Source organism: Ornithorhynchus anatinus, chromosome X1, assembly GCF_004115215.2.
Source record: "Ornithorhynchus anatinus isolate Pmale09 chromosome X1, mOrnAna1.pri.v4, whole genome shotgun sequence".
Classification (NCBI taxonomy): domain Eukaryota; kingdom Metazoa; phylum Chordata; class Mammalia; order Monotremata; family Ornithorhynchidae; genus Ornithorhynchus; species Ornithorhynchus anatinus.
This window is the reverse complement of record NC_041749.1, coordinates 49496500-49523068: the sequence shown is the minus strand read 5'-3', so window position 1 is coordinate 49523068 and position 26569 is coordinate 49496500. Positions and strand designations below refer to the sequence as shown.

The following is a 26569-nucleotide window of genomic DNA, read 5'->3' as shown; positions in this document are numbered from 1 at the left end:
TTTCCCCCCTCCAGTAACTTGAGGAAAGTCCCTAGTTCAGATAAAAATAAGACCTGTTAATTAAGATGCTGGTCATAAGAATCAATCAGTGGTATATATTGAGCACTTAAAAAATCTTCAAAACACCATTTCTGGTGCTAGTATGCAACCCTTCTGTCAGGCACAGGTAAATATATTGTTTTATTACATTTGCAATTTCATATTTAAGAACAGTTGTTCTTCTATGCAATATGTGGGGGGTTTGACTCATATGCCTGAGGTTAGATCACTTGCCTCAGTCAGGTGGTCTTTGTTCTATTCTTGTTAACTCACGACTCCCTTGAGTTGCAAGTTACTCAGTTTACTGGTCCTTGGTCTTCCAATCTGTAAAATGGGGATAATAATGCCAGGCCTTCCCCACCTCCCAGGGCTACGGGGAATACTGAGATAATGGGAAAACGCACAGAACTTAAGCAAACCAAAGTTGTGTTTATTGAATGTGGCGGCATAGGATACTCTTAAAATGCTGCTGTATCTTGATTCATTTCTGAGAATAAACAAAGTTCTCCATCTAACACCTTCCCTCAAGATTTGCTTTTTCAAATATGATATAATTGGCGGCAAGGGGGACTTTTAAATATTTTCTTTCACCAAAAGAAAAAAAACAAAACTCAAGGAAAATGTACACTTAGAAAGCTGTTTTGGAGATTGGCAATTACTGTGGTAAGTTTCATTTCCTTACTGTAGGATACCAGGTATTTCATTCAAAAGGAGTGTTGGATGTCGGCAGCGGAGTTACCAAAACTAGCCCCACACTTAGAGGAAGAGGGAAGGAGGAACTCTAGAGGTTGGTAGAGGAGTAGGAAACTCTTTCTTGACAATCCTCTCCCTGAGGGAAGACTAATTGGTTTGACTACGAGGGACTCGTCAGATGCCATCAACTGGAACACAGCCAATCACACGGGAGGCTTGGGGAAGGAGGAATGGGGAAAAAGAACTCGGTAAAACAGCCCTTGGCCATTTTGAAAGGAGGATCTGAGATGTGATCAGGGCACAGAAGGTTATGGGGTTGGATATGATACCCGAGGAGTGTGTGGGCCTGCAACAGTACCTCTGCCCTGGCACCCTATGATCCTGAGGGAAGGATTAGGAGGGAGTGAAACTGGAACCTGGGACATCCCAAGAGAAGAAGCGAAAGGACCAGAAGAGCGTGTGCACCGGAAAGCTGATGGGAAAGTAGAAGGGGTCCTGGGGAAAGATGAAAAGTGTTAAGGGAAAACCGGAAAGGCATTTAGGATCAGAATTCTCTTCTATTACCTGACTTACTAGTAAGTGACACCTTCAATCGGCCTATTAAAAACCAACTGAGCTCTCTAACCTTAGGGTCTGCCTGGGGTATGGGCTCAGGATGCTTCTGGGAGCCGGGGAGACACATTTTTCTGCTGGGAAGTTGAGGAGGCAGGAGGGAGCCCTTTCTTCCCCAATTTTCCTGCAGCCACCCTCTGGGAGGAGTATGACTGGCTAGACTCCAGTTGATCTCCTTGCCATTTGGAGGGTCGCTTGTTTGAGAGGCAAGGGGTGGTGGGCAAAGGGGTGCAGGAGTGGGAACCCCAATCTTATCCATCCTAGGAAAGGAAGAACTGGAGGGTTTTAGGACCCTTTCAGAGTTAGGGGTGAATGTCCTTTATTACAGCACACATCTTTGTTGGAGAGAGTTTTGTCAGGCAGTCTGCTGAGGGGAATATCACCTGAACTCAGCTTGTCTTACCTTTTGATGCCTCTTACCGTTGTAAATGAAATTCAGTTGTGGTGGGGAAAACCCCTGGATGCAGTCTTAGATAGGTATCTGTTGGAACTTGAAGGGCCAATAGTTAACTATTCTTTCCTTTTTTTTCCTTTCTTCTTTTGTTTTAGATTTGCCAAAGCCACCGCTAGCACCAAAGCCAAAGATTGCTGGTCATCTTTCTCCAGTAGCTATCTCTAAGTTTCCTTCGTTACCACGGCCTGATATTCTTCAGAGTCCAAACTCTATGTCTAGAGGACCAAAACCGCCCATAGCCCCCAAGCCCAAACTGGCAGCAGATGAGGGGAGATGCAGCGTATACATGAATAATAATCTAAACAAATGCAGTAATGGGAAATTAATATGTCCTGATGGAGAAATATATGAAAGAAATCAGTGCAACACAGAGTGCTCAGAACCTGAGGCTGACGATGAGTATATCGTGGTTCCTGGATCTCTTCTGGCAGAGGAAGACTACAAGGTCCTTGCACACGAACAGCACAAATGTTACGTAGAGAATGAGAGTGCAGCAGCTCCAGAAGCATCGGAAGAGGAGGAAAAAAAAGAGGAGGATCCCAGCACTGCTAACGAGGGGGATGACTGTAGTGCCAAAGCGACGGAAGCTGAAGAGGACCCACTGGGAGTGCCCGGTGCTTCCAAGGAGCAGGCTCAAACTGTAGTCGCTGATGGGACTGACAGACCTAGCCAAGGGCCCCTGGTAGCACGTGAAGCCCAAGACCCTGGGTTTGAAGACCCAGGGGATGTGGATTGTGAAGATGACCCAGGGCAGAAAGAAGAGGAGAATCTGGTCAAGGACAACAATGAGTACAACTTAGAAAACAAGAAGATTTTGAATGGTAGCGAGGATCTGAAGGATAGTGTCTGTGAAGATATTATTTTAACACCAATAGCAATAGATGAACCAGAATCTAATGTAGAGAAACCAGGAGACGAACAACAACTTTCAAATGTCAAAGATGCCAATGGAGAAGAGAATGCTGAACCCATAGCACTGGAAAATTATGATCTTACTCATTTAGACGTACCGCCCGCTGAAGAAGAAGCCCAAGTCGGGGTAGACAGGCATGTCTTAAAAGCCACCAGTGAGATGGTTCCGGAAGATGATGAAGCAGCCTCAACCGAGTTGGATCCCGAAAGCCCAGAGAGGGAGAATGAAGTCACCCTGGCAGAGGGAGTCGATGAAGATGGTGGCTACCAAAACATCGAGGTGAAAAATAGCGAAGTAACAGACACAAACCTTGACTTGAGGGAAGACTCTCAAGTAGATGAAGATGCAATGAGGGAAGAAACTGCTGATGACAACTGTCAAATTATTCCTTTTGAGAATGAAGGGAGTGACGATCTTGTGGAAAATTCCTATGAGTTTTTCCAAACTGAAAGTACTTCTTTCTGTAGTGATAATTACTCATCTTTTCTGGACTCAGCTAAGGATTCAGAATCTGAGCTCCAGCTGGATTCAGGGGCCAGGTCAGGGGCTTTTCCTCAAGGTGACTGTGAAACTGAAGATGCTCTGAAGGAAAACCGTAAAGTCGTTGAATCCGAAGAGGAGGTGGCTATGTCCAAAGAACACGTGAACCGTGAAGTGGCAGGTGTGGGGAGTGGTAAAGAAAAGACTCAAGAAAATGAGGGTGGTGAGACCCTATTAATTCCCAACGTCGTCGTCATGTCAGAGGGAGTCAGCGAAGATGAAACAGTCGAAAGGACGCACACTAAGACCTACGGGATGGGCAGTAGTTTAATCTGCCGGGCTGACAATCCGCTTCTTGGAGACTTGGGGCATCCTGAAACAGGAGAGAACTTGGCTGGTTCTTACAACGTAAAAGAAGAAATAAATGCTGATGCCGACAATAACTTGCTGCCTACTGATCGAAAAAGTATCATCACCAGGTCCCGATCTCACTCTGGAAAGGTTCCTGGGTATGTCCCTGAAACGGTTCCTGAAGAAACCGGACCAGAAGTTGACCTGCCAATCTTAAACCATGAGCGTGCGGCTGGAGAGATAAGCAAGAACCTCCTGCCAGTTGAGGGCAAACCATTAGAAATCAGCAGGGCCTTGCCAGCCAAGCCCAGGCGCTTCATTTTATACCCTAGGTCTTTCTCAGTGGAGGGAAGGGATATCCCAGTCTCTGTGTATAGGGAAGGTGATGGGTCTCTGCTGGATGAGAGCCGAATCAAGAGGAAAGAGGACAATCTTTCCCTACCTTGTGTTATTGGCTCTTCAGGGAGCTTCTCCCAGAGAAGCCATCTACCCCCTAGCAGCATGTCAACTCCATCTTCAGTGGTTGATATCCCACCTCCTTTTGAGCTGGCTTGCATCACCAAAAAGCCCATAACAAAGAGCTCTCCCTCACTCCTTATAGAGAATGAGTCCCCCGATAAGTACACCAAGAAGAAGAAGTCTTCTTTTAAGAGATTCCTGGCCCTGACGTTCAAAAAGAGGACTGAAAGTAAGGTTCATGTGGATGTCAATGTTTCTTCTTCCCGGTCCTCTTCAGAATCCAGCTACCATGGGCCATCGAGACTCATGGACATGGACAGGAGGAGCTTAAGTAACTCTCCTCAGCTGAAGACGCGGTCTGGGAAGCTCCGAGCTTCTGAATCGCCTTCTGCTATCATATTCTACAAAGATGGCAAGAGGAAAGCGACACCTTTTAGCAGAAGTGTGTCACGAGTGGAGTCATTCGAGGATCGCTCCAGGCCTCCTTTCATGCCCCTTCCCCTCACAAAACCTCGCTCTATTTCATTTCCCAATGCTGACACTTCCGATTATGAGAACATCCCAGCTATGAACTCAGACTATGAAAATATTCAGATTCCCCCTCGCAGGCCCACCAGGGCAGGAACCTTTACAGAGTTTTTTGAAGATCCCAGCAGAGCACTCTCCACAGCAAATGAAAATGATGGCTATGTGGACATGAGCAGCTTTAATGCATTTGAGAGCAAACAGCAAGCTTCAGACCAGGAAACAGAAAGGTATCGTAAAATATGCCATGTCCGACTGGTTAGCTTTAACTGACTGGAGGAGTGTGTGTCATTTCATCTCTGTCCTTCTCCCCCCCTCCTCCGCCCAACCGACCCTTGGGTTTCCTGGGCAAATGCGCTGTTTGGCTTAACTATTCTCTTTTGAAGAAGACATATGGAAGGAGGCACAGTGAGACATTTTTCGCTGCTAAAAAAAGACTCTAAATTAAAACAGGCCTCTTTTTCCTGTAACAGTAGAAAAATGAAGCGGGGATTGGAGAAAGTTGAGTAAACAACAGAAACAAATTCAGGTGGTAGCAGAATTCTGACAGCATGGAAGGTCCCAGAGTTCCATTAGCTAAGTTTATATGTTTGTTTTGAATGAAACTTGTTTTGAGGGACAGTACATTCCTCGCCTGATTGAATTTTTATTGGGAGGAAGTGAAAATTAAACACAAAAGTTAGCCAAAGAAATGGATAAAGGAGGTAATACAACTGAAGTTCATTTTGGTCAAGGAAAGCTTTAGCTTTGTCCAGAAGAGCTCTTTTTGAACCATCTTTTGCAAGAAGGGAAAAGACATCAAATCTGACCTTTGTTGTAATTTGAAGCCTTGGCTTGCACCTCTCAGGCCTGTCCAACTTTCTTCCACTCTGTGTTTCATTTATCAGGATCCTGAAAACTAAAATCATTAAACAAGGTGGGGTGAGCAGGGGAGGGGAACAAGAGAACTCATCTCACGATCTGTTTCTTCATTCACTAAAGGTAGAACAAGAGGAAATAGGTTACATTTCCATAAAGATGTTTTAGGTTATACTCAAGGAAAGGATTCCTGTCAGCACTGGAACTGCTCCTTCTCTAGACTATGGGCTCCTTGTGAGCAGGGACTTTGTCTATCAACTCTTTCGTGCTCTCCCAAGTGCTTAGCATGGTGCTCTGCGCATGGTAAGCACTCAGTAAATGTGTTTGATTGAAGGGCTGAACGTCAAGAGTCCATATGGCTTTTTAGGGCAGGTTTGGTGCTGATATGGCCCCTTGGTAGCTTGAGGCTGTACAAGCCTGGGGCCTACTTGGTAGAGGTCCATTCTCATTAGCAATGACCATAAGAAAGCCCCAGTCCTAAGGAGCTTGGAAAGACTAAAACCATTCTGGAGATCCCTCCAGGATTCCATAGTGGTAATGGTAGTCTTTAACGAACACTGATAGGCCAGTCCGAGGAAGCCCCGGGGAAGCCTAGAGGAAACTAAACTCTTGAGCTTGCCAGAAAGTGACCAAAACTCCAGAGGTCCACAGTTAGACTTACTTCCTGTCGGTCAGCGGAAGGATCTTTAAAAACAGAACAGACAACTATCTATTGTGGATGAATTTAGTTAAGTCTTATCTGTAAACAGGCCAGATAGGACAGGTTAGGTTACAGACATAGAAAAGAGAGAGCTTGTAGCCTCAACTCCAGTAAAATGGGAATCGTTACTTATTTTGCCCAAATAGGGAATTTGACTTGGAAGTCTGTGGGAGAACTGTCTATACTGCTAGTATAATCGCTATACTATAAAGTGTATAGTATTGGAAGTTTATACCGAAGTTAGAACACTAACATATTGTTTATAATTGGGGCCTGAGTTTATAAGATCATATAGTGTATGGCATTTTTAATGGTATTTCTTAAGTGTCAGTCACAGTACTAAGTGCTGGGGTAGATACAAGACAGGTTGGACAACAGTCAATGTCCCACATGGGGTTCACAGTCTTAATCCCCATTTTACAGATGAGGTAACTGAGGCACAGAGAAGTTAAGTGAAGTCCCCAAGATCACACAGCAGGCAGTGTGACGGAGCTGTGTTTAGAACTCAGATCCTCTGACTCCCAGGCCTGTGCTCTATCCAGGAGGCCACGCTACTTCTATTTTATTGAAATTTATTTCAATAGTCATGTATTTCTGCTATCCCTGAGCCTCCATCATTAGTTCTGTTGTGTTTTCAGCTGGCCCCTATTCCTTCTCCTTTTAAGACCTCAGACCATCTCCTGCAACAGCTTAGATTTCAGTTGTTGACCAGATATCTCTGGAAAGCTCAAAGTGCTTCTTGCTACCTCTTCAGAGGCATTCTGAATGCAGGGAGCCTGTTTCTCTTTATCAATCAATCCATAGTATTTTTTGAAAACTGACGGTGTGCAGAACACTGTACTAAGCTCCAGGGAGAGTAGAATGCAACAGAGTTGGTAGATATGTTACCTGCCCACAAGGAGCTTACAGTCCAGAGAGGGAGACAAACAAAATAAATTACGTATATGTGCATAAGTGCTGTGGGGCCGAGGGTGGGGTGAATATCAAGAGGATAAAGAGTACAGATCCTAATGCAAGGGCGACACAAGAAGGGAGGGGACTAGGGGAAATGAGTGCTTAGTCGGGTAAGGCCTCTTGGAGGGGATGTGATTTTACTAGGACTTTGAAGTTGGAGAGAGCAATATTCTGGTCATATACGAAGTGGGAGAGAGGTCCAGGCCAGAGGGAGGATGTGGGCAAGGGGTCAGCAGTAAGATAGATGAAATCAAGGTACAACAAGTAGGCCGGCGCCATAGGAGTGAAATGCACAGACTGGGTTGGAGTAGAAAATCAGTGAGGCAAGATGATGGAGGCGAGTTGATTGAGGGCTTCAATGCCAATGGTAGGGAGTTTCTGCTTGATGCGGAGGTGATGGGCAACCACTGGAGCTTTCCAAGGAGAGGGGAGATGAGGACTGAACAATTTTTTAGAAAGCTGATCTGGGCAGCACAGTGAAGTAAAGACTGGATCCGGGAGAGACCAGAGGCAGGGAGCTCAGTCAAGAGGCTGAGGCAGTACTCAAGGGAGGCTAAGGTAAGTGTTTGGATGCAGAGGACAGGGCAGGCCCCAGGGATGTTGAAAGGTAGAACCCACAGAATTTGGTGACAGATTGAATATTGGGGTTGAATGAGAGAGATGAGTTAAGCATAATGCCAACAAAGTTTAGTGGCTTTTTCCCTCAACACTTTCAATCATGCTCATGTCCACCCACTTCTAAAAAAAAAACACCAAAAAAAACCCTCCCATGACCCTACAGTTCCCTCCAGTTATCACCCCATCTCCCTCCTACCATTCCTCTTCAAACTCCTCAAGCAAGTTGTCTACACCTGTTGTTTCCACTTTCCTCCAGTTCTTCCCTTGACCCCCCTCCAATCTGGCTTCCAACTCCTTCACTCCACAGATACTGCCTTCCTAAAGGGCACCAATGATCTCCTTTTTCTAAATCCAACAGCCTCTACTCCTTCCTAATCCTCCTTGACCTCTCAGCTGCCTTCAGTACTGTTGACCACTCCCTTCTAGAAACAACAGCATGGTGTAGTGGTTAGAGCACAGACCTGGGAGTCAGAAGGTTATGGATTCTAATCCCAGCTCTGCTACTTGTCTGCTGTGTGTCCTTGGGCAAGTGACTTCACTTCTCTTGGCCTCAGTTTCCTCATCTGTAAAATGGGGATTGAGACTGTAAGCCCCACATGGGACAGGGACTGTGTCCAACCCTATTTGCTTGTATCCACCCCAGTGCTTAGTACAGTGCCTGGCACACAGTAAGTACTTAACAAATACCAGAATTACTATTATTATTATTATCCAACCTTGGCTTCACTGACACTGTCCTCACCTGGTTCTCTTTTCTCTCTGGCCGCTCATTCTCAGTCTCTTTTGTGGACTCCTCCTCCTCCTCCTTCCAGCCCCTAACTGTGGGAGTTCCTCAAGGTTTAGTACTGGGTCCCCTTCTATTCTCCATCTACACCCACTTCCTTAGAGAACTCATTCACTCCCATGGCTTTAACTACCATCTTGATGCGGATGATTCCCAAATCTACATCTCCAATCCTGACCTCTCTCCATCTCTGCAGTCTCGCATTTCCTCCTGCCTTCAGGACATCTCCACCTGGATGTCCCGTCGACACCTCAAAGCTTAAGTGTCCAAAACAGAGCTCCTTATCTTCCCACCCAAACCCTGTCCTCTCCCTGACTTTCCCATCACTGTAGACAGCACCACCATCTTCCCTGTCTCACAAGCCTGTAACCTTTTCATTATCCTCGACTCTTCTCTCTCATTCAACCCATACATTCTATCTTTCACCAAATCCTATCAGTTCAACCTTCATTCTTGTCTTGTCTTATGCTGTCGAGTCGTCTCATAGCATCACTAAAATCTGCCTTTTCCTCTCCATCCAAACTGCTACCACATTAATCGAAGCAGTTAATAATAATAATAATAATAATAATAATGCTGGTATTTGTTAAGTGCTTACTATGTGCCAAGCACTATCCTAAGCACTGGGGTAGATACAGGGTAATCAGGTTGTCCCACATGGGGCTCACAGTCTTAATCCCCTTTTCACAGATGAGGGAACTGAGGCACAGAGAAGTTAAGTGACTTGCCCAAAGTCACACAGCTGACAAGTGGCAGAGTTGGGATTAGAATTTATCCTATCCCGCCTTGATTACCACATCAGTCTTCTTGCTGACCTCCCTCCCTCTGGTCTCTCCCCACTACAATCCATACTTCACTCTGCTGCCTGGATCATTTTTCTAGAAAAACATTCAGTCCACATTTCCCCACTCCTCAACAACTTCCCGTGGTCGCCCATCCACCACTGCATCAAACAGAAACTCTTTACCATAGACTTTAAAGCATTCAATTATCTTGCCCCCTTCCTACCTTACCTGCCTGATTTCCTACTACAACCCAACGCAGAAAATTTGCTCCTCTAATCCCAGCCTATTCGTTGTACCTTAATCTCGTCTCTTTCACCGCCAACCTCTTGTCCACGTCCTGCCTCTGGCGTGAAACGCCTTTCCTCTTCTTATCCAACAGACGATCACTCTCCCCACCTTCGAAGCCTTATTAAAAGCACAGCTCCTCCAAGAGGCCTTGCCTGACTTAACCCTCATTTTCCTCTTTTCCCACTCCCTTTTGTGTCACCCTTGCACTAGGATTTGCACCCTTTATTCATCCCTCCCTCAGGCCCCCAGCACTTACAACCATAACTGTAATTTATATTAATGTCAGCATGACCCTCATTCGTTGTGGGCAGGGAAAGTGACTCTATTTTATTGTACTCTCCCAAGTGCTTAGTACAGTTCTCTGCACACAGTAAGTGCTCAATAAATGTGATTAATTTAGAGACTTTCTTATTGCCCCTCCTATGTTCATCTGAGGTGTAGAGGACCTGTAATGACAGATTCTGGTAAACCTCACTTCCAATATCCTGCCATCTAAATCAGACCAACAAAGGAGAGTCAGGTGTATGGGTCATAAGCTGTCAAATGCTTAGGATTATGTTGATAGTTCCAAGTATTCTAAGGCTATTAAAACCACATGAATGCTTTGAATTTCAACATGTTTATGAACTTCCTGTGGAAGTCTGTTATTTCTAGGGGAAGGCCAATCAAAACTGGTTCAGGAAGTCTCAAGGTCAGGTTTGAACATGATATTTCAGAAAGGTCCTATGTATGCCGTTTCTTCTGTTGAGAGGAAAATCTAGAGTAGTTGAGACACATTCCCTTACCCTTTCCCTCATCCTCTTCCCTTGCCCTTTTTCTCTCCTCTCTCTTTCTCACTTCATCACCTGCATCCTTGCTCTTTCCCTCCTGCTGGTCCTCATCCTCTTCCTTTCCCCATTCTAGACAACTGTACATTTTGTGGAGTCTTACTTGGAATACATGACTGAGTTAACTGTTGATGTCATTGCATTGAATGAAAACCATGATATGGTGGATCCAAAGCACACAGTCAAGTCACTCTAGAGAGGAAAAACAGGAAAGCGCAGGGTAGAAGTCCCTTATAGCATAAAACCCTGAAAATTTCCTCTTCCTAACCAATTTTGAATTTCTGAAATGAAACTGCAATAAACTGCCCATTATCTGGCTGTGGTTTATCTGTGTTGAGAGTTATCCGCATCCTTCCTGCTGCGAGGGCGGGAAAGGGAAAGCCGAAGGGTGATTAGACTTTGCCGTGCAGATCTTGTGGGAAAGGTATGAGGCTTTTTGGCTTGAGCACGCCACCTGAGTGGCAAACACAGTGACATGCCTGAAACAAAAATCCTCCAACCTTTCCCGTGAGAGGCATTTTTTTATCATCTACGCTTTTTGGTTTTCTGATTCACCTGAGCCAGGGGTTGATCCGGATAATCGAGGGTTTATTGTCCTGAAATTTCATTTGTTAAACTACTCTGCCCCTTTTCGTAACCTTATAGATGGGTGTGAATGTGAATGGAAGATGGAAAGTCCAAGCTTCCAAAATTCTCAGACACCCCAAATCCATGACCCAAAGCAGAGTCCAACTGTGGGCTCAGAGCCCACCCTCCAAATTCCTAATTTGAGTCAGGGATGCTGATCCCCTAAATGGATCCTCCTGTCCTTCACTTCCAGGTAAGGTGGACATTCATCCATTTTCATTGTCTGGTTTTCCAGGCTGGTTTTTGTCTCTTCATTCAGCTTTATTCTGGAAAGCCTGATTGTTAGCTGTTGTGTCTTTTGGTACGGATATGGCACTGGATGGTTTAATGGCTATTAAAAAAAATTCAGCACCCATTCTCCCTCCACCACAGCTCCTGTGAGTCGAGGCCTGTGGCTCGGAAGCAGTGCCCTGGCTCAGAGGGATCTAGGAGGGGAACGCAAAGGCACGTATGATATCATTATGTAATATCGCATGCCCAGTGTGATGCATGTGACATCACTTGCATCTCTGTGTCTGGTATTTTTGAATGCCGTTTGTCTCCCCCCAGCCAACCTCCTCAGATCACACTCATCCCATTATTGGCTCATCAGCATTTAACCTAGAATCTGTTTACGCCCACCTATCCCCAGAAATCTGTGTGTCTGTATCCATGTCGTAAGAACTTTGTTCTCCTGAAAAATACACTAAAATGGAGTTTCAATATGCACCATGGGCAAATGTCAGTGACACGTGTTGTTCCTAACAAAAATGATGGCAGCTTGCACTCAATCTATAAATCCTTTTGTGAATACGTATGTCTAGAACTGTAGACTTCCTAATGATTAAAACCATCTGAGCTGGTGGGCAACTTCAATTTCTCCCCATTGGTTTTTCAGCTTGATCGTTCAGCATATCCTGGCTTCAATATTCATTCCCTCACTGTTGATATCTTTATATATATATCTGTAGCTTGGGAGACTGCCTATATTTTTTTTGATGAATGAACCAGTTCAAAGCTTTCATTAAGTTTCAAGGAATAGAATTGGAAAATTCCAGAAAATTATTATAATCTTGAAACCATCACGGTTTAATGTGTGTGATTGCTGTGCTCATTGAAATTGACTGATGAGTAGATTCACTTTTTAATTTTCTAGCTTAAGAAAAGGCCATCTGCAGAAATTTTAAACCCATAAATTTTAATTAAATGCAATAAAATTTATAGAAAGGGAACCAAAGGATAAAAGCATGTTAGAAATACATCTTATTTTACGATTACTGTGGTGAGGACTGGGCTTGGAATATTTGTCCTTTTAGGGTAGTAATGGAGACAGTCCCCCAAATTTCATATCAGCACATTAGAGCCTAGTCCTAAAAACTCCAGGGTTTGGGGGGCATGTAGAAGCAACAGGAGTAATAGCATTTATTGAGCACCCACTGGTACAGTGCATTGTATTAAGCTCTGTAGCAAAGAAGTGACACATTTGCCCGCCCACAAGGAGCTTACACTCTTAATGGTAGACAGACATAAAAATATCTCTAAATAGGGGAAACAAAATAATTAAATGTACAGTTGAAAAAGAGAATATGCCTAATTTCTGAGGATGAACATAAGCAGATATATAAGTGCTAGAGGTGGCTAATGTGTTTATATGACATGGGAGGCTGAGAAATAAGACTGCGGTCCTAAAGTCGGGAGGAGGACGAAGTTTGGGTAGGAAGATAAGGAGCTCTGTTTTGGACATGTCACGGAGACGATACAACTGAGTTGATAGACACATTACTTGCTCACTAGGAGCTTACAATCTAAAGGGCTTTGAAGGTAAAGCGAGTGGTGGTCTGTCAGATATGAAAGGGGAAGGAATTTCAGGGCAGAAGGAGGATGTGGGCAAAGGGTTGGCAGTGAGGTACACGAGATCAAGGTAATAATAATAATAATGTTGGTATTTGTTAAGCACTTACTATGTGCTGGACACTGTTCTAAGTGCTGGGGTAGACACAGGGGAATCAGGATGTCCCACGTGGGGCTCACAGTCTTAATCCCCATTTTACAGATGAGGTAACTGAGGCACAGAGAAGTTAAGCGACTTGCCCACAGTCACACAGCTGACAAGTGGCAGAGCTGGGATTTGAACTCATGGCCTCTGACTCCAAAGCCCGTGCTATTTCCACCGAGCGATGCTGCTCCTCTGTAGGGTGGTGTGACCAGAGCATGGTGGGTTGGGTTGTAATAGAACAGCGAGTTATGATCCTCTTTACCCCAGTCCTAATTCTGCATTGGAAATTAGACATGATCCTCTTTACCCCAATCCTAATTCTGCACTGGAAACATCAGCATGTTCCTCCAGAAATGGACATCGATTATAGTGGAATAAACTATCCTTTTGTTTTTGTTTTTTTCCTGGTCTTGGCTTTTTTTAATAATACGAATCCATGGTCCACATTGAGCTCAGTAAAAATAAATGTTAAGTTTTCTGCTTCGTGGAGAAGGACTTGAAACAGGGTGTATGGGTTGGTTCTATGGGAGAATATATTGGCAAAGAGGAGGAGGCAGGCTTACTCATCGAGGAGAGTGGCCCACTTAGTGCTTAAAAGAAAGGACCAACCGACCGAGACTACCGAGAGTATGCAGTTTAGGTTTTGCTATGGAAATGGAAACTCCTGACCAGTGACTTCAAGGTTATTCTCATCTTATATATTTTGTCTCTTTACCTTGCAATTGCCAGCTCACACTCTTTTCTCCCTGCACCCCAAAAGTTCACTTTCTAAATATACCTCACACCCATCTCGCTTGTCTCTAATTTCTTGCTCATGCAGTTCCCCCTTTCTGAAAAACGTTCAAATCCTCCAAGTCACACATCTCCCCGATCTTCAAAGTCCTCCTCAATTCCCACCTCCTCCAAGAAGTCTCCACTCCCAACCACCACACCGCCCCCCTGCCCCCTGCAAGTCATGTAAACAGAACGGACACCTTTAGCTCTATTAATTAATCAATATTATTTAATAAAAGTTTATTCTGTGTAGCATCCTGAGCTAACCACTTGGGAAGGTACAATAAAAGCAGAAGACATGATTTCTGCTCACAAAGAGCTAACAATCTAAAGAGGGAGACAGGCATAAAATCATTTACAAATAGAAGGGAGAAATGTTCTAGCATTATACACATATTCTCAGCCTTTAGGTATATATGTATATTCAACTGTGTATTCAATTATTTATTTTAGCTCTCTTCCTGATATATTGGTGCTACTAACTGTTGGATCTTTGTTCTTCCTCTCGTTCCCACTATTTGTAAGTAATTTGTCTGCCTGACTTTCCATTAAATTGTAAACCCCAAGAGGGTAGGAACAATACTTCTTTTTAATTCCCCCAAGCAGTTAAAACAGTGCCCTGCATGCACTTATTCATCATAATCAATCAGTGGTATTCATTAAGTGCCTACTCTATGCAGAGCACTCAATTATTATTATTATTATTATTATTAACTGGGCACTTGAGGAGGTACAATGGAATGAGTAGACCTAATCCCTGCCCTAAAATAAATTACAGATAAAAAGAAGTCAAAGTACCCATGTGCTTGGGTGGCACTGAAGAACTGAAATGGCAGTTGGAGGATTACAAAGTGGGGAAATGAGAGATGAACCAGGGAAGTCCTTTCAGAGGACATGTGATTTCCAAAGAGTTTTGAAGATGGGGAGAGCCGTGGTCTGTCAGATTGAATGGGAAGTGAGTTCCAATCAATACCATTTTTCGAGTGTCTACTCTGTGTGGAGCAATCTGTCAATCAAGCCACGGTATGTATTGAGCACTCACTGTGTGTAGAGCACTGTACTAAGTTTACATCTTCGGTAAATGCCGTCCGATGATGTTGATGACAGTGGGGTGAGTTTGAAGAGAAGGAGACAGTTTGTCATGGTTTCACAAGTGAGTCAAGATGAATGCAGAGGAACGATAAAGGAATATCTCTTTAGCTCTTTTGTATGAAACAAATGAAGTGGTTGCATTTGAGGGAATCTGAAGTTCCTCCTTGTCACTGCCTCTGTCCATAAGACATTTGAATTAGAGGTACCTTTAAGTTGTTGTTGATGTCTGAGACATTAGAAATGTGAATAAAGCAATCATTTTGAGTAATCAACTCCCTTTGGCATGTCCTCTGTTTCCTGTTCCAGTGCTTTACAACGGGAAGTTCTTCCCGATGTCTCAACTAAGTCCTTTCTGATGGAAACATATTCTCATTTCCTCATGTTTCTGTCCTTAGAGAGATGGAAACACCTTAACGATCAGCCTTCTGATATGTGATGAGGATTAACTCCCACCATAGCTTGTAGCTGCTCTTGTGTTCCCCAGGTCACTCTCCACACTGCTTTATCCTGGAGGAGCCCAGGGGCAACCTGTCGCTCTCTCTCACGCCGGACTCTGACCCTTTTGCGCTGTTTCTGTCCTATGGGCAGGGACCCTGTCTACCAACTATTAAATTGTACTCTTCCAAGCGCTTTGCACACAATAAGTGCTCGATAAATACAATTGACTGATTGATTGGTGAGTGCTCCAAGCCCTCACCTCCATCTTTGCCGCAGGGTTTCATAGCTGGCTTGCTGTCATCATGACTCGGCCTGCCAGTCAGTCAGCCTCTTTAAGGAGGTTGTGAACCTCTGTGTGAAGAGGTCGGGATGAAGTGTCTATTTTTGTTTTTAAATTGTAATGGTATTGTTAAGAGGTGCCGAGCACTGTACTAAGCAGTGGGGTAGATAAAGATAATCAGTTGGACACAGTCTCTGTCCGACATGGGGCTTACAGTTGAAATAAGAGGGAGAACCAGCAGTGAATCCCCATTTTACAGTTGAAGAAACTGAGGTCCAGAGAAGTGAAGTGACTCTCCCAAAGTCACACAGAAAGCAACTGGCAGAGCCGGCATTAGAACCCAGGTCCTCTGTGGTTTTTCCACTAGACCACACTGCTTCTGTTACCTAATGATCTCTGGAAGATGGTTGCAAAGTCAGTCTGGCCTGCACACGGTATCAAAACCAGATTTCTTCTGATTTCACAACTGGGTAAACTGAAGCACTGGCCAGTGGACTTCACCTCCTGAACCAATAGCACCAGGGAGGGTAGGTTTTCTTCTGAGTGATGATGGCCAGAATTCCCAGAATGGGGTGTCATTGCACAGGCTGTGTCCCTGAGGGATGGATGGCTCTTCACTACGGGAGAGGGTCAGACTGAGCCCTTAGCCCTAGCTGCTTGGTCTTCAACATCTGCTGCACCAAGCGAGCTGTACTCACTTTTTCTTTGGTACCATCCTGATCCTATTCCCTCAGTACCAGACCAAAATGCTCTTCCTTCTGGCCTCTCAGGAGGAACCTGCTCTGAGATGCTTCCCAAGGGAAGTCAGTGCAGGGATCAGCTTTGGGTGAGGGGGTGGAGGTTTCCCACAGATAGACATGGAAGAGAAATTTGGGTGCTTCCCAAACCCGGGGCCAGGCTCCACTCATGGATCCTTCCCTCGCTAGAATGTATTGAGGGAGAAATGGTATGTTTGAGGTTCAGAAACTCCCCTCTTGGCCTTTCCCATTTAACAAGACTCTGTAATGCTGCCAAGACCAATAAAGGCACAACTGCTTCTATGACTTAGAAAGGGGAAAGTTGCAAATCAAATCCCCTACTTTATGCTTTGCTGTCCACTCCAAGTTGCTTGTGCTGTAAGAGGCGCTCGCTCTCGTTCTTGTTGCTAGAGTCGGGCTTTCAGAGGGCCTGTGGGGGTTAATGTAAAGCTGCCTTAATATTGGCTTCTCTGTGACAGGCACAAATCAGTTGCATTTTACGGACCAATTAATGGTCCATTAGATGGGGACGGTGTATTTAAGGCATATTATCTGTAGGCCAGGTCACCCCTAAAAAGGACAGCAAATAAGAGCTCCTTTTCAGTTCAAGTATTTGTATTAATTCAGTGTTCTCTTCCTTCGAAAGTTTCAGTCAGGCCTCATGCCCTCCTGGGCACATTTTCACAGTACTAGGATATTAAGCAAGGGCTCCTGGGGAGGTCTTCAATGGCTTATTCTTATAAAATTCACATCTGATTCAGAACAGGTTCCCCCCCCGACAACTCCAACCATTTGCGAAATGCCCCCTGTCTCGCGTGGAACTCCCCACACACACAGAAATCCACCAAGCCATGTCCTTTACCATCTTCAAAACCCTCCAAAAAAACCCACCTCCTCCAGAAGGCATTCCCTGATTAGTCCCCACCTCCTCTGGCCATGTCATACCATTAGCCACCCTTAGCACTTATGTGTTTGTCAGTTTGTTTATTCCACTAGTTTATTCTTTTTTTGTTTATTTTTGTTGTCAAACAGTTGGATCTATGTTTTCCCTGATGTTCTCCTTGTCTTTACACAATCTAGAGAAGCAGCATGGCCTAGTGAAAAGAGCACAGGTTTGAGAGTTAGAGGACCTGGATTCTAATCCTGGCTCTTCCAATCACTTGCTTGGGCATGTTACCTAATTTCTTTGTGCCTCAGTTTCCTCAGCTGTAAAATGGGGATTAAATCCTACTCCCTCCTACTTAGACTGCAAGCCACTTGTGGGACAGGGACTGTGTCCAACCTGATGAACTTGAATTTACCCCAGAGTTTAGAACAGTGCTCAACACACAGGAAGCGCTTAACAAATGCCATTAAAAAAAAATCTGGGTTTGCCAATTTTCCCCATTAGAGCGTAAGTTCCTCGAGGTCAGGGAACATACTTTCTACTTGAATCGTATAACCCGCCAGTAGGGGCTCAGATTAACACCGATAACGGTGGTGGTGAGATGTTCGTGGTGGTCCCCTAGAATTCAGAGACCTGGGTGAAAGGCTGGGTATTTGGGGACTGCCTTCTCTTTTTGGTGTTGATGTGGCTTTCAAAGACAACACAGACATTTAAAAGTCTACTTGATGAGTGTGATCAGGCATCCCAGTTTTCTAGGACTGCCTGATGGAAAAAAAAAAATTATTGTTGCCAACGGCGCTCCATTGAAACTATGCATTCAATTCATTCAATAGTATTTACTGAGCACTTACTATGTGCAGAGCACTGTACTAAGCGCTTGGAATGTACAATTCGGCAACAGATAGAGACAAGAGCATGGGCCTGGGAGTCAGAGGACCTGGGATCTAATCCCGGCTTCGACATTTGCCTGTTGTGTGATCATGGGCAAGTGGATTAACTTCCCTGTGCCTCAGTTTTCTCATTTGTAAATTGAGGGCTCAATACCTATATTCTCTTCCCCTGAGATTGTGAGCCCCATGTAGGGCAGAGACGCTATCTAACCTGATTACCTTGTATCTAGCCCAGTGCTTAGTCCAGTGCTTGGCACATAGTAAGTGCTTAACCCACAAATATTATTATTATTAGCCAGGTGTTTTCCTCTTCCATTGAGCCAACAATTCTCAAAGGTTCCAGTTTCTTGATCCACTCAAGAGTTCTCCTTTCTCAGTCTTCTGGGGACCCTGTTGCCAATGGCATGTCACATACACTGCCTCACACACGTACATCTTCAGGCATAGCCGCGCTAGGTTTCCATTCCTTGTGTTAACCATATCTTTAGATGACAAACTCCTCTATGGCTTTAAGATGGCTTGGGATTGTCAGTTTTAGGGCTTCATTTCTCCCTATGTGGCTAGGGAGAACTGCCCCCCAAACATACACACACACAGACACACACACACGCACACCCAGAAAGCAGTTAGGGCTTGATGGGGAATGCTGGAGGGGTCTATTGCCCCCATTTTCAACTTGAGGTGGGACCACTGAGGCCAAGGTCAAGAGAGAGAGCCATGGCTAAGAGCCCTTTCATTAGCCCCCTTCTGAGAAGGATGAGGCCAAAAAGCCTCCACAGTCCCAATTCCATGGGGATGATAACCCTCTTTGTCCCCTTACACTTGGCAGCCCTGTGCATGTGGGAAGTTGTGGCATGTCCTATTCTAGAGATCTTAAAGATTGGGATGTCTCTCTGGAAGGTGGGGCCATCCTGCCTGAAGAGAGATGGACAAGAAGGCTAATTCTAGAGGTGATGAGAGAGCCCTGTGATTCTATTGCTCGGTTCCCACTTATTGAAGGATCATCCCTAACCACACCTTGGGTAAAATGTTATTTTTCCTAGTTTCTTGGGGTAGAGGCCTTGTGTCCTAGAGGGCAGGAATTTAGTAGAGTGTTGGTTCATATGTGCTGATTTGTCATGGATCTGCTGCAATATCCCCTAGTAACTATGGTGGGTACTGGGTAATTATTCAGTTTTCTCAGTGGTTAAAGCACCCCGAATGATGGGTGATGCAGCTGCAAACAAGTTACCTCAATTCTCTTTTTTGTAAAGTGGGGGTGAGAATATTGAGCTAAGTCAAAGGTGTGGTGAAAATACTTGCAAAGGTACATAGAGATCTCTTCTGTAAGTGAGCAAAGAAAAATGACTGTTGTGATGGGACATTTCCGACATAAATGGCAGTGTGGCAGAGAAGCAGCGTGACTTAGTGGCAAGAGCCCGGGCTTGGGAGTCAGAGGTCGTGGGTTCTAATCCTGACTCTGCCGCTTGTCAGCTGCGTGACTTTGGGTAAGTCACTTCACTTCTCTGTGCCTCAGTTACCTCATCTGTAAAATGGGGGTGAAGACTGTGAGCCCCACGTGGAACAACCTGATGATTTTGTATCTGCCCCAGCACTGAGAACAGTGCTTGGCACATCGTAAACACTTAATAAATACCATTATTATTATCACAAATATTTGTCCCTTTAAAGTTGCGGGTACATTATGGATGTGCTATCACTCTACTTCAGATCACTCTCACTGGTAGCCTGTGTGCTTTAGAGTTAAATGAAGCTAGGGTTTCGTTATTAAATTACAGTGTATGGAGGAGTAAAATGTGATAATGTGAATAATTCAAAGCTTTCAGCCAGATAACAGAAGGAAATTAACTGGCTTAGTCAAGAAGAGAGTTATGGTCAAAGATAAGATTTCCCAAAAGATAGTGAGGGACACTGGGAGGATTGTGAATATTCTCCATTCCTAGTTAGCCAGAGGAGAAAAGATTCGAAGGGCTTTTTTTAAAAAAAATTTTCATGGGATCGGAAAAGTCATAGTGAGTGCTAAGGCTGGGTGGAGGCTTTCTTGTTAACCTTCAGCACTGACTTCACCATCCCAAGCCTCTCCTTAACAGTCCTGGAGCAGAGAGCCCCTTTCTGGAGAGTACTTATTCAATTGGTTGAGCAGGTCTTCTTTGTCAGGTTTCCTTTCTGTCAGTTGGAAAAGTTTCAGTGCTAGGCACACCTTCTAGCCTGACATAATTCTCAACTAATAATCCCGATTCCACCACAGGTCTGCTGTGTGACCTTGGGCAGCTCACTTAACTTCTCTGGCCCTCAGTTACCTCATATGTAAAGTGTGAGCTCCATGTGAGACAGGGACTGTGTCCAACCTGATTAACTTGTATTTGCCCCGACACTTAGAACAGAGCTTGGCACATAGTAAGCACTGAACAAGAACCATTAATTATTAAGTATTGGGCGAGTGGAGAGGGGTTGGTGGTGGGGGACATGGAGAGAAATTCCAACCTTTTCTATCCTTTTCATACTTTCTCTTGACACACACATCCACATCCTCAACTCAACCCTCCTCACTGAACTCATCTCTCTCGCTCCCCCATCCCTCTGTCGACCTCATACCACCAAGCCACAATCATGAATCACCTCCACAGTACGTTTCCTCCGTTCTTGTTCTTAAGCTGAGAAGCGCTGCTGGTGGAAATCCAGACACTAAGCTGACCTCAGTCATCTCAAACTCATTCTCACCTGCTGTAACTCTGCCCTCTCCTCCTCCCAGCAACAAAACTTCTCCATCCGTATAAACTTCCATGCCCGTTGCCTACACCAGGTGTTTCACACTTTTAACTCCCTCCTCAAAACCCCTGCTTCCCCCATCTCTTGCCCCTAATAACTTGGCTTCCTATTTCATCAAAATAAATGAAACTATCAGATGTGAACTCACTAAAATCTGCCCAAAGTCACACAGCTGATAAGTGGCAGAGCTGGGATTAGAACCCATGACCATTCACCACTCTTCCTCACCACCCTCCTCCTCCTCCCACTCTAGTTCTCTTGTACTCTTGATTCATTTTCCATTCACCCCCCTCCCCACCCTCTGTTACCTTGAACCCACCGGCCTTTTTTGAAAAACATCTTGTGTCCCCTCCCTCTCTGCTTCCATTCCCATCCTTTCATTGCCAATCATGTCTCTTACTCACCTCTCTCAACTGGCCCATAGCTTTAAGGAATGGGTGGGGTGCGAGGGGAAGGAGACAGGATCAGGGCATATGGAGACAGGGTAGGGAACTAGGACTGGCACCACAAGGATGAGGACAATGGGAAGGAAGGACAGGTTTTAAACATAAAGGCAGATGTGTCCATGATTCAGTAGTGGGGGACAGGCAAGGCATATTTGGGGATCTGGGGGGCGGTGTGGTGGAGTCTCTCCAAAGCCTAAGGGGAAGGCAAGTTTTCAGAGAAGATGGGCAGGGCAGTGGGGTCAGGAGGAATGTGGGGGGTAGTAAAGAAAAAACTGCTTTTCTGGATGCCAGCCGACCCCCTTTCTCACTGAGAGAGACAGCAATACCTGACCAGCATGTCCGTCTGACTCGTATGTTAGGGGAAATAGACTTGCCATGTTTTCAGGGTTCCCCAGAGAAATCCCATCTCCCAAAGCCTCCCTTGGGTTTGGGTTCAGCAGCTGGATGCCCAGACCAAATAATGATGCTGGCTCTGGGTTTGAGTCCATGATGCTTGAGGAACAGTGCCTCCCTGTTCCAGACTGGAGTCGAGTGGGTTGGGTTGCATTTGAAAACCCTTTCCAAGGCCAGGGGGGAATAGCACATTGACATGAAACCTCACATCATTTTTTTTTCAGTTTCACTGCAGCCTTCTTTTTTTCAAGAATCCATGTCTTAGTGATTGAGTCGTTTCCAAAAGGAAACAAAGGAGGAGTCATCCCCTTGGCTGAAAAGAGAAACAAAAGGCTATTAGGGACTCTACACGAGGTCCCAGCTCTATACCCTGTGGGCCTTGTTATCGGTGAGTTGGCCTTTGAACGCAACGATAATGTTTTGTCTTCTTGGCTGTGAGAGCCATGGCTTCGAACCAGTAACCCGGGGCTGAGGGAGGGTGGTTGAGGGGTGGAAAAAGGGCCTCAGAAAGACTTTGGGAGGGAGCTATTATTCATAACCTTTCAATGACTTCCAGATCCAGTTGGCAGGACTTCCTTGGACAAAAGAGGCCATGGTCTGCCTTCCAGGGTTGCTCTCTCAGCCAGCTTTGACTCAAAAGCTGCATCCTTACCAAGAGGGGAAACTTCAGCATTGGTGCCCAGCTGAAGGGGTGGGATTTCTTTCCTTTGCTATAGAGGGAGAGATCATCATCTGTAACTGGGTTGGTTCTTCAAGAACTAGTGGGGATAATTGGGGTCATTTTTTTTTTTGCCTTTGCAAAAAAACAACAACAGTCCCCGGGAATCCAAGATCAAGAGGAAGCAAATGTGTGAATAGGAGAAGGCATCTCTTTTGCAGGGTTCCTCAGCTGGATCTCACTAATTGGGAGCTCATTGGGTTTCTTTTCCTCATGCTATCCCCATTGTTGGACATGTTATTGGCAGAGTTTGTCCATTGCACCAAGGCTGCATTTCATGTACCAGGTTTCATGTTCTGTGTCTTCCCAATCACTTAGTACAGTGCTCTGCATGCACATAACAAGTGCTCACTTTTATCCTTGATGGTAATGTTTGCTCTCATCAGCAGCAGCAGCATTGTTAAGCCTCTGTCTGAACATGGCATTGTTCCAGGTGTTGCAGAAAGTGAATTAGAGAGATATGATCCCTGGTCTCTAGCAGGTTCCATTTTAAGAGAGATAACAAAGACTCACATAAACATTAAGAGGGTTTACCGACACCTTAATCAATTTGAGAAAGTACAGAAGTGAATAAAGTGTTTCTACTGTGCTCAGGCATGTAGTGCAGTGGTGGTCAGGAGGAGAGGAGATAAGAGAGACTGTGGGATTTACATATCTCTCATCCAGTCATCAGGGAAGTCTTCCTAGAGGAGGTGAACTTTGTCAGAGAACCAGTAGTCTTAATTGACTACTCTCTCTGGTCTGTGGAAGACACTGAATGTAGAAAGGGGGAGGTCCTGGCAAGCTTAGGGTAAAAGTCCAAGCATAAGGTACAATTTGAGAGAAGATTCAGAGATAGGAGTGGGTTGATCATTGGAGATTTACCCAAGGAGAGCGATTTGAGATCAATGAATCAATCAGTGGGATTTCTTTAGCACTTATTGTGTGCAGAGCACTATACTAAATACTTGGGAAAGTACAGTATAACAGAACTAGTTGGTAGACGTGATCCCCGCCCACAAGGAGCTTACAGTGTACAGAGAGAGACAGATTAGGAGATAAGGAAGATAGAGTGCAGGGCAGCCTGATGAAGGACTTTGTGTTAAAGGGGGAGGATCTTGTCCTTATCTCATCCTCTTCAGTGGTATTTATTGAAAGCTTACTGTGTGCAGAACACTAAACTAGGTGCTTGGGAGAATGCAGTACAACAGAGTTTGTAGATGTGTTCCCTGCCCACAGTGAGTTTACGGTCTAGAGGGGGAGCAGACATTAATATAAATAAAGAGGGAAGTCAGCCCAGTCCTGAGCCGACCTGCTGGAGTTGCTGAGGCCCAGGACAAGTTCCCTGGTTCTGCCTCAGTACACGCAACCCCAGTGTTTTCCTCTGGGCCCACAAAGCCACCAAAGATTTGGAGATCCCTGGGTAATGCTGCCAGGTTCCTCCCCAACTCGTAGGTCACTTGGAATGTTTATGAAATTCAGAAATGTTTATGAACATCAGAAATTTGGACTGTGAATGTTAGGTAGTGCTACATTATAGGCAGAATAGAACCTTCTGAAAAATTGAGAAAAGAAAAAATCACTGGCTTTGAAGCATAGTTCCATATTTTTCTGGCATCAGTGTTTTCCTTACCCACAATGCACAAAGAAGTCTGGGGCCTCCAGGGAGAAAGCCAGGCTCTGTTGGCCAGATTTCATTGATGTCACCCTGACCATCATTTCTTTTTGGCTCACCAGGCCAGACCCCACCTCTCCTCATTGTTCCCTTCCTGTCAGGACTCTGGAGCTGGAACTGGGTAACAAAGAGAGTTTCAACACTCCACAATGCCCAGGAGTGTTCATCATCCGCTGCTAAGAGAGGGGAGCTGGGGTTTGCATGTGAAACACCATCTGGATGCCATGCAAACAAACTTTTCCTCTGAAATGCCGAATGAGGAGCTCTGGGTGTCCCTTTTCCCCAACCCACACCCAGTGAGACCACAAGAAGCCTTCAACCCTAGCAGAAATCCTCCTTTCTCCCTACTTCAAGTGTTTCCTGGGGAACTAGGAATTCTGAGGTTAGGATCTCACCAGGAGGCCAGAGAGGAACCAATTTAGGGACCCAGTTGAATTTCTTTCATTTATATGAAGGGCGAGGGGGGGCGGGGAGGTGGGTGTGGGAGGGAGGCATTGAAGATAATTAACTTTAGCGGATTAACCAATATGTACGGACAAACATGGTCAAAGAATCTCATGATATGGCATGGGAAATCTTCTTGCTGCTTTTTATAGTGAGAAAAAAAGCTTGAAGTGTCTCTGGAACTCCATCCAGATCCTTTGTTGTAGCCAATCTCAACCATGTGGCCTTCAGAAACATGGTTGATTTCTTTTTCTTGAAAACCTTTTGGAGTGGCTTTATGTTGAACCACAAGGCCAGGGGATTGCCTCTTTTCAAAGGTACAGATATTAAAAATGTGACCATGGTCAAAGCCTTGGAGTAGCAAATCATAATGGTTGTAGAGTGCTCTGTGGGTTGTTGGGTTTTTTTGGCGGGGGGGGGGGTATTTTTTTTTTTGTAACTGGTTATAAAAATGCTGCAGAACCAAACCAAAGTTCCCAATCTTCTACATCATTAATGACAGTAATAGAGCAATATGATACTAGTGTTAGCAATGTCACTCAATGGGAACTGAGTTAAAGACCTGTGTTGGTAAATGGGGCTTAACTCCCATGAGAACTCCTATCTAGCCCTTTCTAGATGGTTGCTAGACAAAGTTGCTGAATCTGTGATGATGGTATTTACTGAACGCTTACTATGTGCTATGTGTGAGACAGATACAAGATAATCCAGTCCACAAGGGGCTCACAGCCTAAGAGGGAGGGAAAGGGAACAGATATTTTAGCCCCATTTTTCAGATGGGAAAGATGTAAAGTCAACAGAAAGTTAACTGATTTGCAGCGCTAAAATATCAATGAATGATGGTGATGAAAAAATGGGACATGTGCAGTGGGGAGGAGTAGATCTCAATTTTTGTAGTTTTTAAAATTGTGTCTGTGGCTCTTAGAGGGTCATCTTTTGCTTTCGTTCCCTTGGAAACATAAGGTCATTGTACTGGTCTTGTGGATAGGATCCGTTTCCAATTTGACACCCTCATCACAAGACTTGTAGTCTTCTTGACTTCCTGTCTGGATTCGCTTTCCTCTTACCTAGAACAAACCATACTGTGTACAGTTAAGTAGCCACTGAGTTTGGAGGGTTAATAAATGCCATTGAAGATGAGGATGATGATCATGATGAGGGAGGGTGAGGGTGGGAGTAAGATGGTTTGACTTTCTGGAAACCAGAATAGACTTCAGTTGATCCAGCCCAACTTTCTCCCAACTCACTGCAACCCAGTTAATCGTAATCCTCAAATTCTATTGCACTCAGCACTTGGATACTTCCTGCCCATGGAATGCCTGGTGCTCACATTTTTCTGTTATTTGTGCATTAAAGGAAATTCTCTTGACCTGTTTATCACAGAGGACATCTCAATTACAGGATTGGTCATGGCAAACTGAGGATCATTTAATGAAGTACGTTTCTTGAACAGATTGACTGTATTGGTCTGAATACAAGTCGTAAACTTCAGTTGGGTTGGGGGTGTAATCCAAAAAGGTTCTGAAGTCATTTTTGACTTAGTGACAGAATTAACTTGTAAAGTTTTTTCCTGGAAATGAGACCTAAAGGTTGAGTCAACTTATAGGCAGATTGACATATACTCAGTACACTGTGACCCTTTCTGAATCTCCCCTTGAATCCCTCTCCACAACTAGAACAGCCCATGCTTTTCATAGAAAGCAATGAATAACCATGTCTCAACTCATTATGCTGATTACATCTGACTGTCCACAGGACAGTGTTATGGGGTGTCCTTGTATATTGGTGGGTGGGAGGAGAGAATGGTGTACATGTGTCAAACCGGGAATATCCAACCCATCCTCTAAATTTAGCCCAGATTCAACTGTGATGAGAAGGTGAGACGTGCTTTAGTGTTGAACACTGAAGTAGGGCTGGATCTAGGACTTCAGAGGGCAGGATTTACTGAATTAGGGTTGCAAAAGGGCCTGGCTGTCCCAAGTTAGGCCATATCAATCAATCAATCAATGATATTCATTGAGTGCTTACTGTATGCAGAGCACTGTACTAAGCACTTGGGAGAGTACAGTACAACAGAATTAGCAGACATGAGTTTACTTATTGGGT

General features: G+C 44.8%; 1 protein-coding gene across 5 annotated transcripts in view; it reads left to right on the top strand.

Moving 5' to 3' along the window:
- The window catches only part of FGD5 (FYVE, RhoGEF and PH domain containing 5), a 188507-nt gene that overhangs the window by 40185 nt on the left and 121753 nt on the right, over window positions 1-26569 (top strand). For all 5 annotated transcript variants that reach the window (XR_005659489.1, XM_039910178.1, XM_039910176.1 and 2 more), the window contains exon 2: window positions 1894-4756. Coding sequence is in view for 4 of the 5 variants with exons in the window: in XM_039910176.1 (XP_039766110.1) it covers window positions 1894-4756 (2863 nt within the window). In the remaining variant the exon portion in view is untranslated. The remainder of the gene's footprint in view (window positions 1-1893; window positions 4757-26569) is intronic.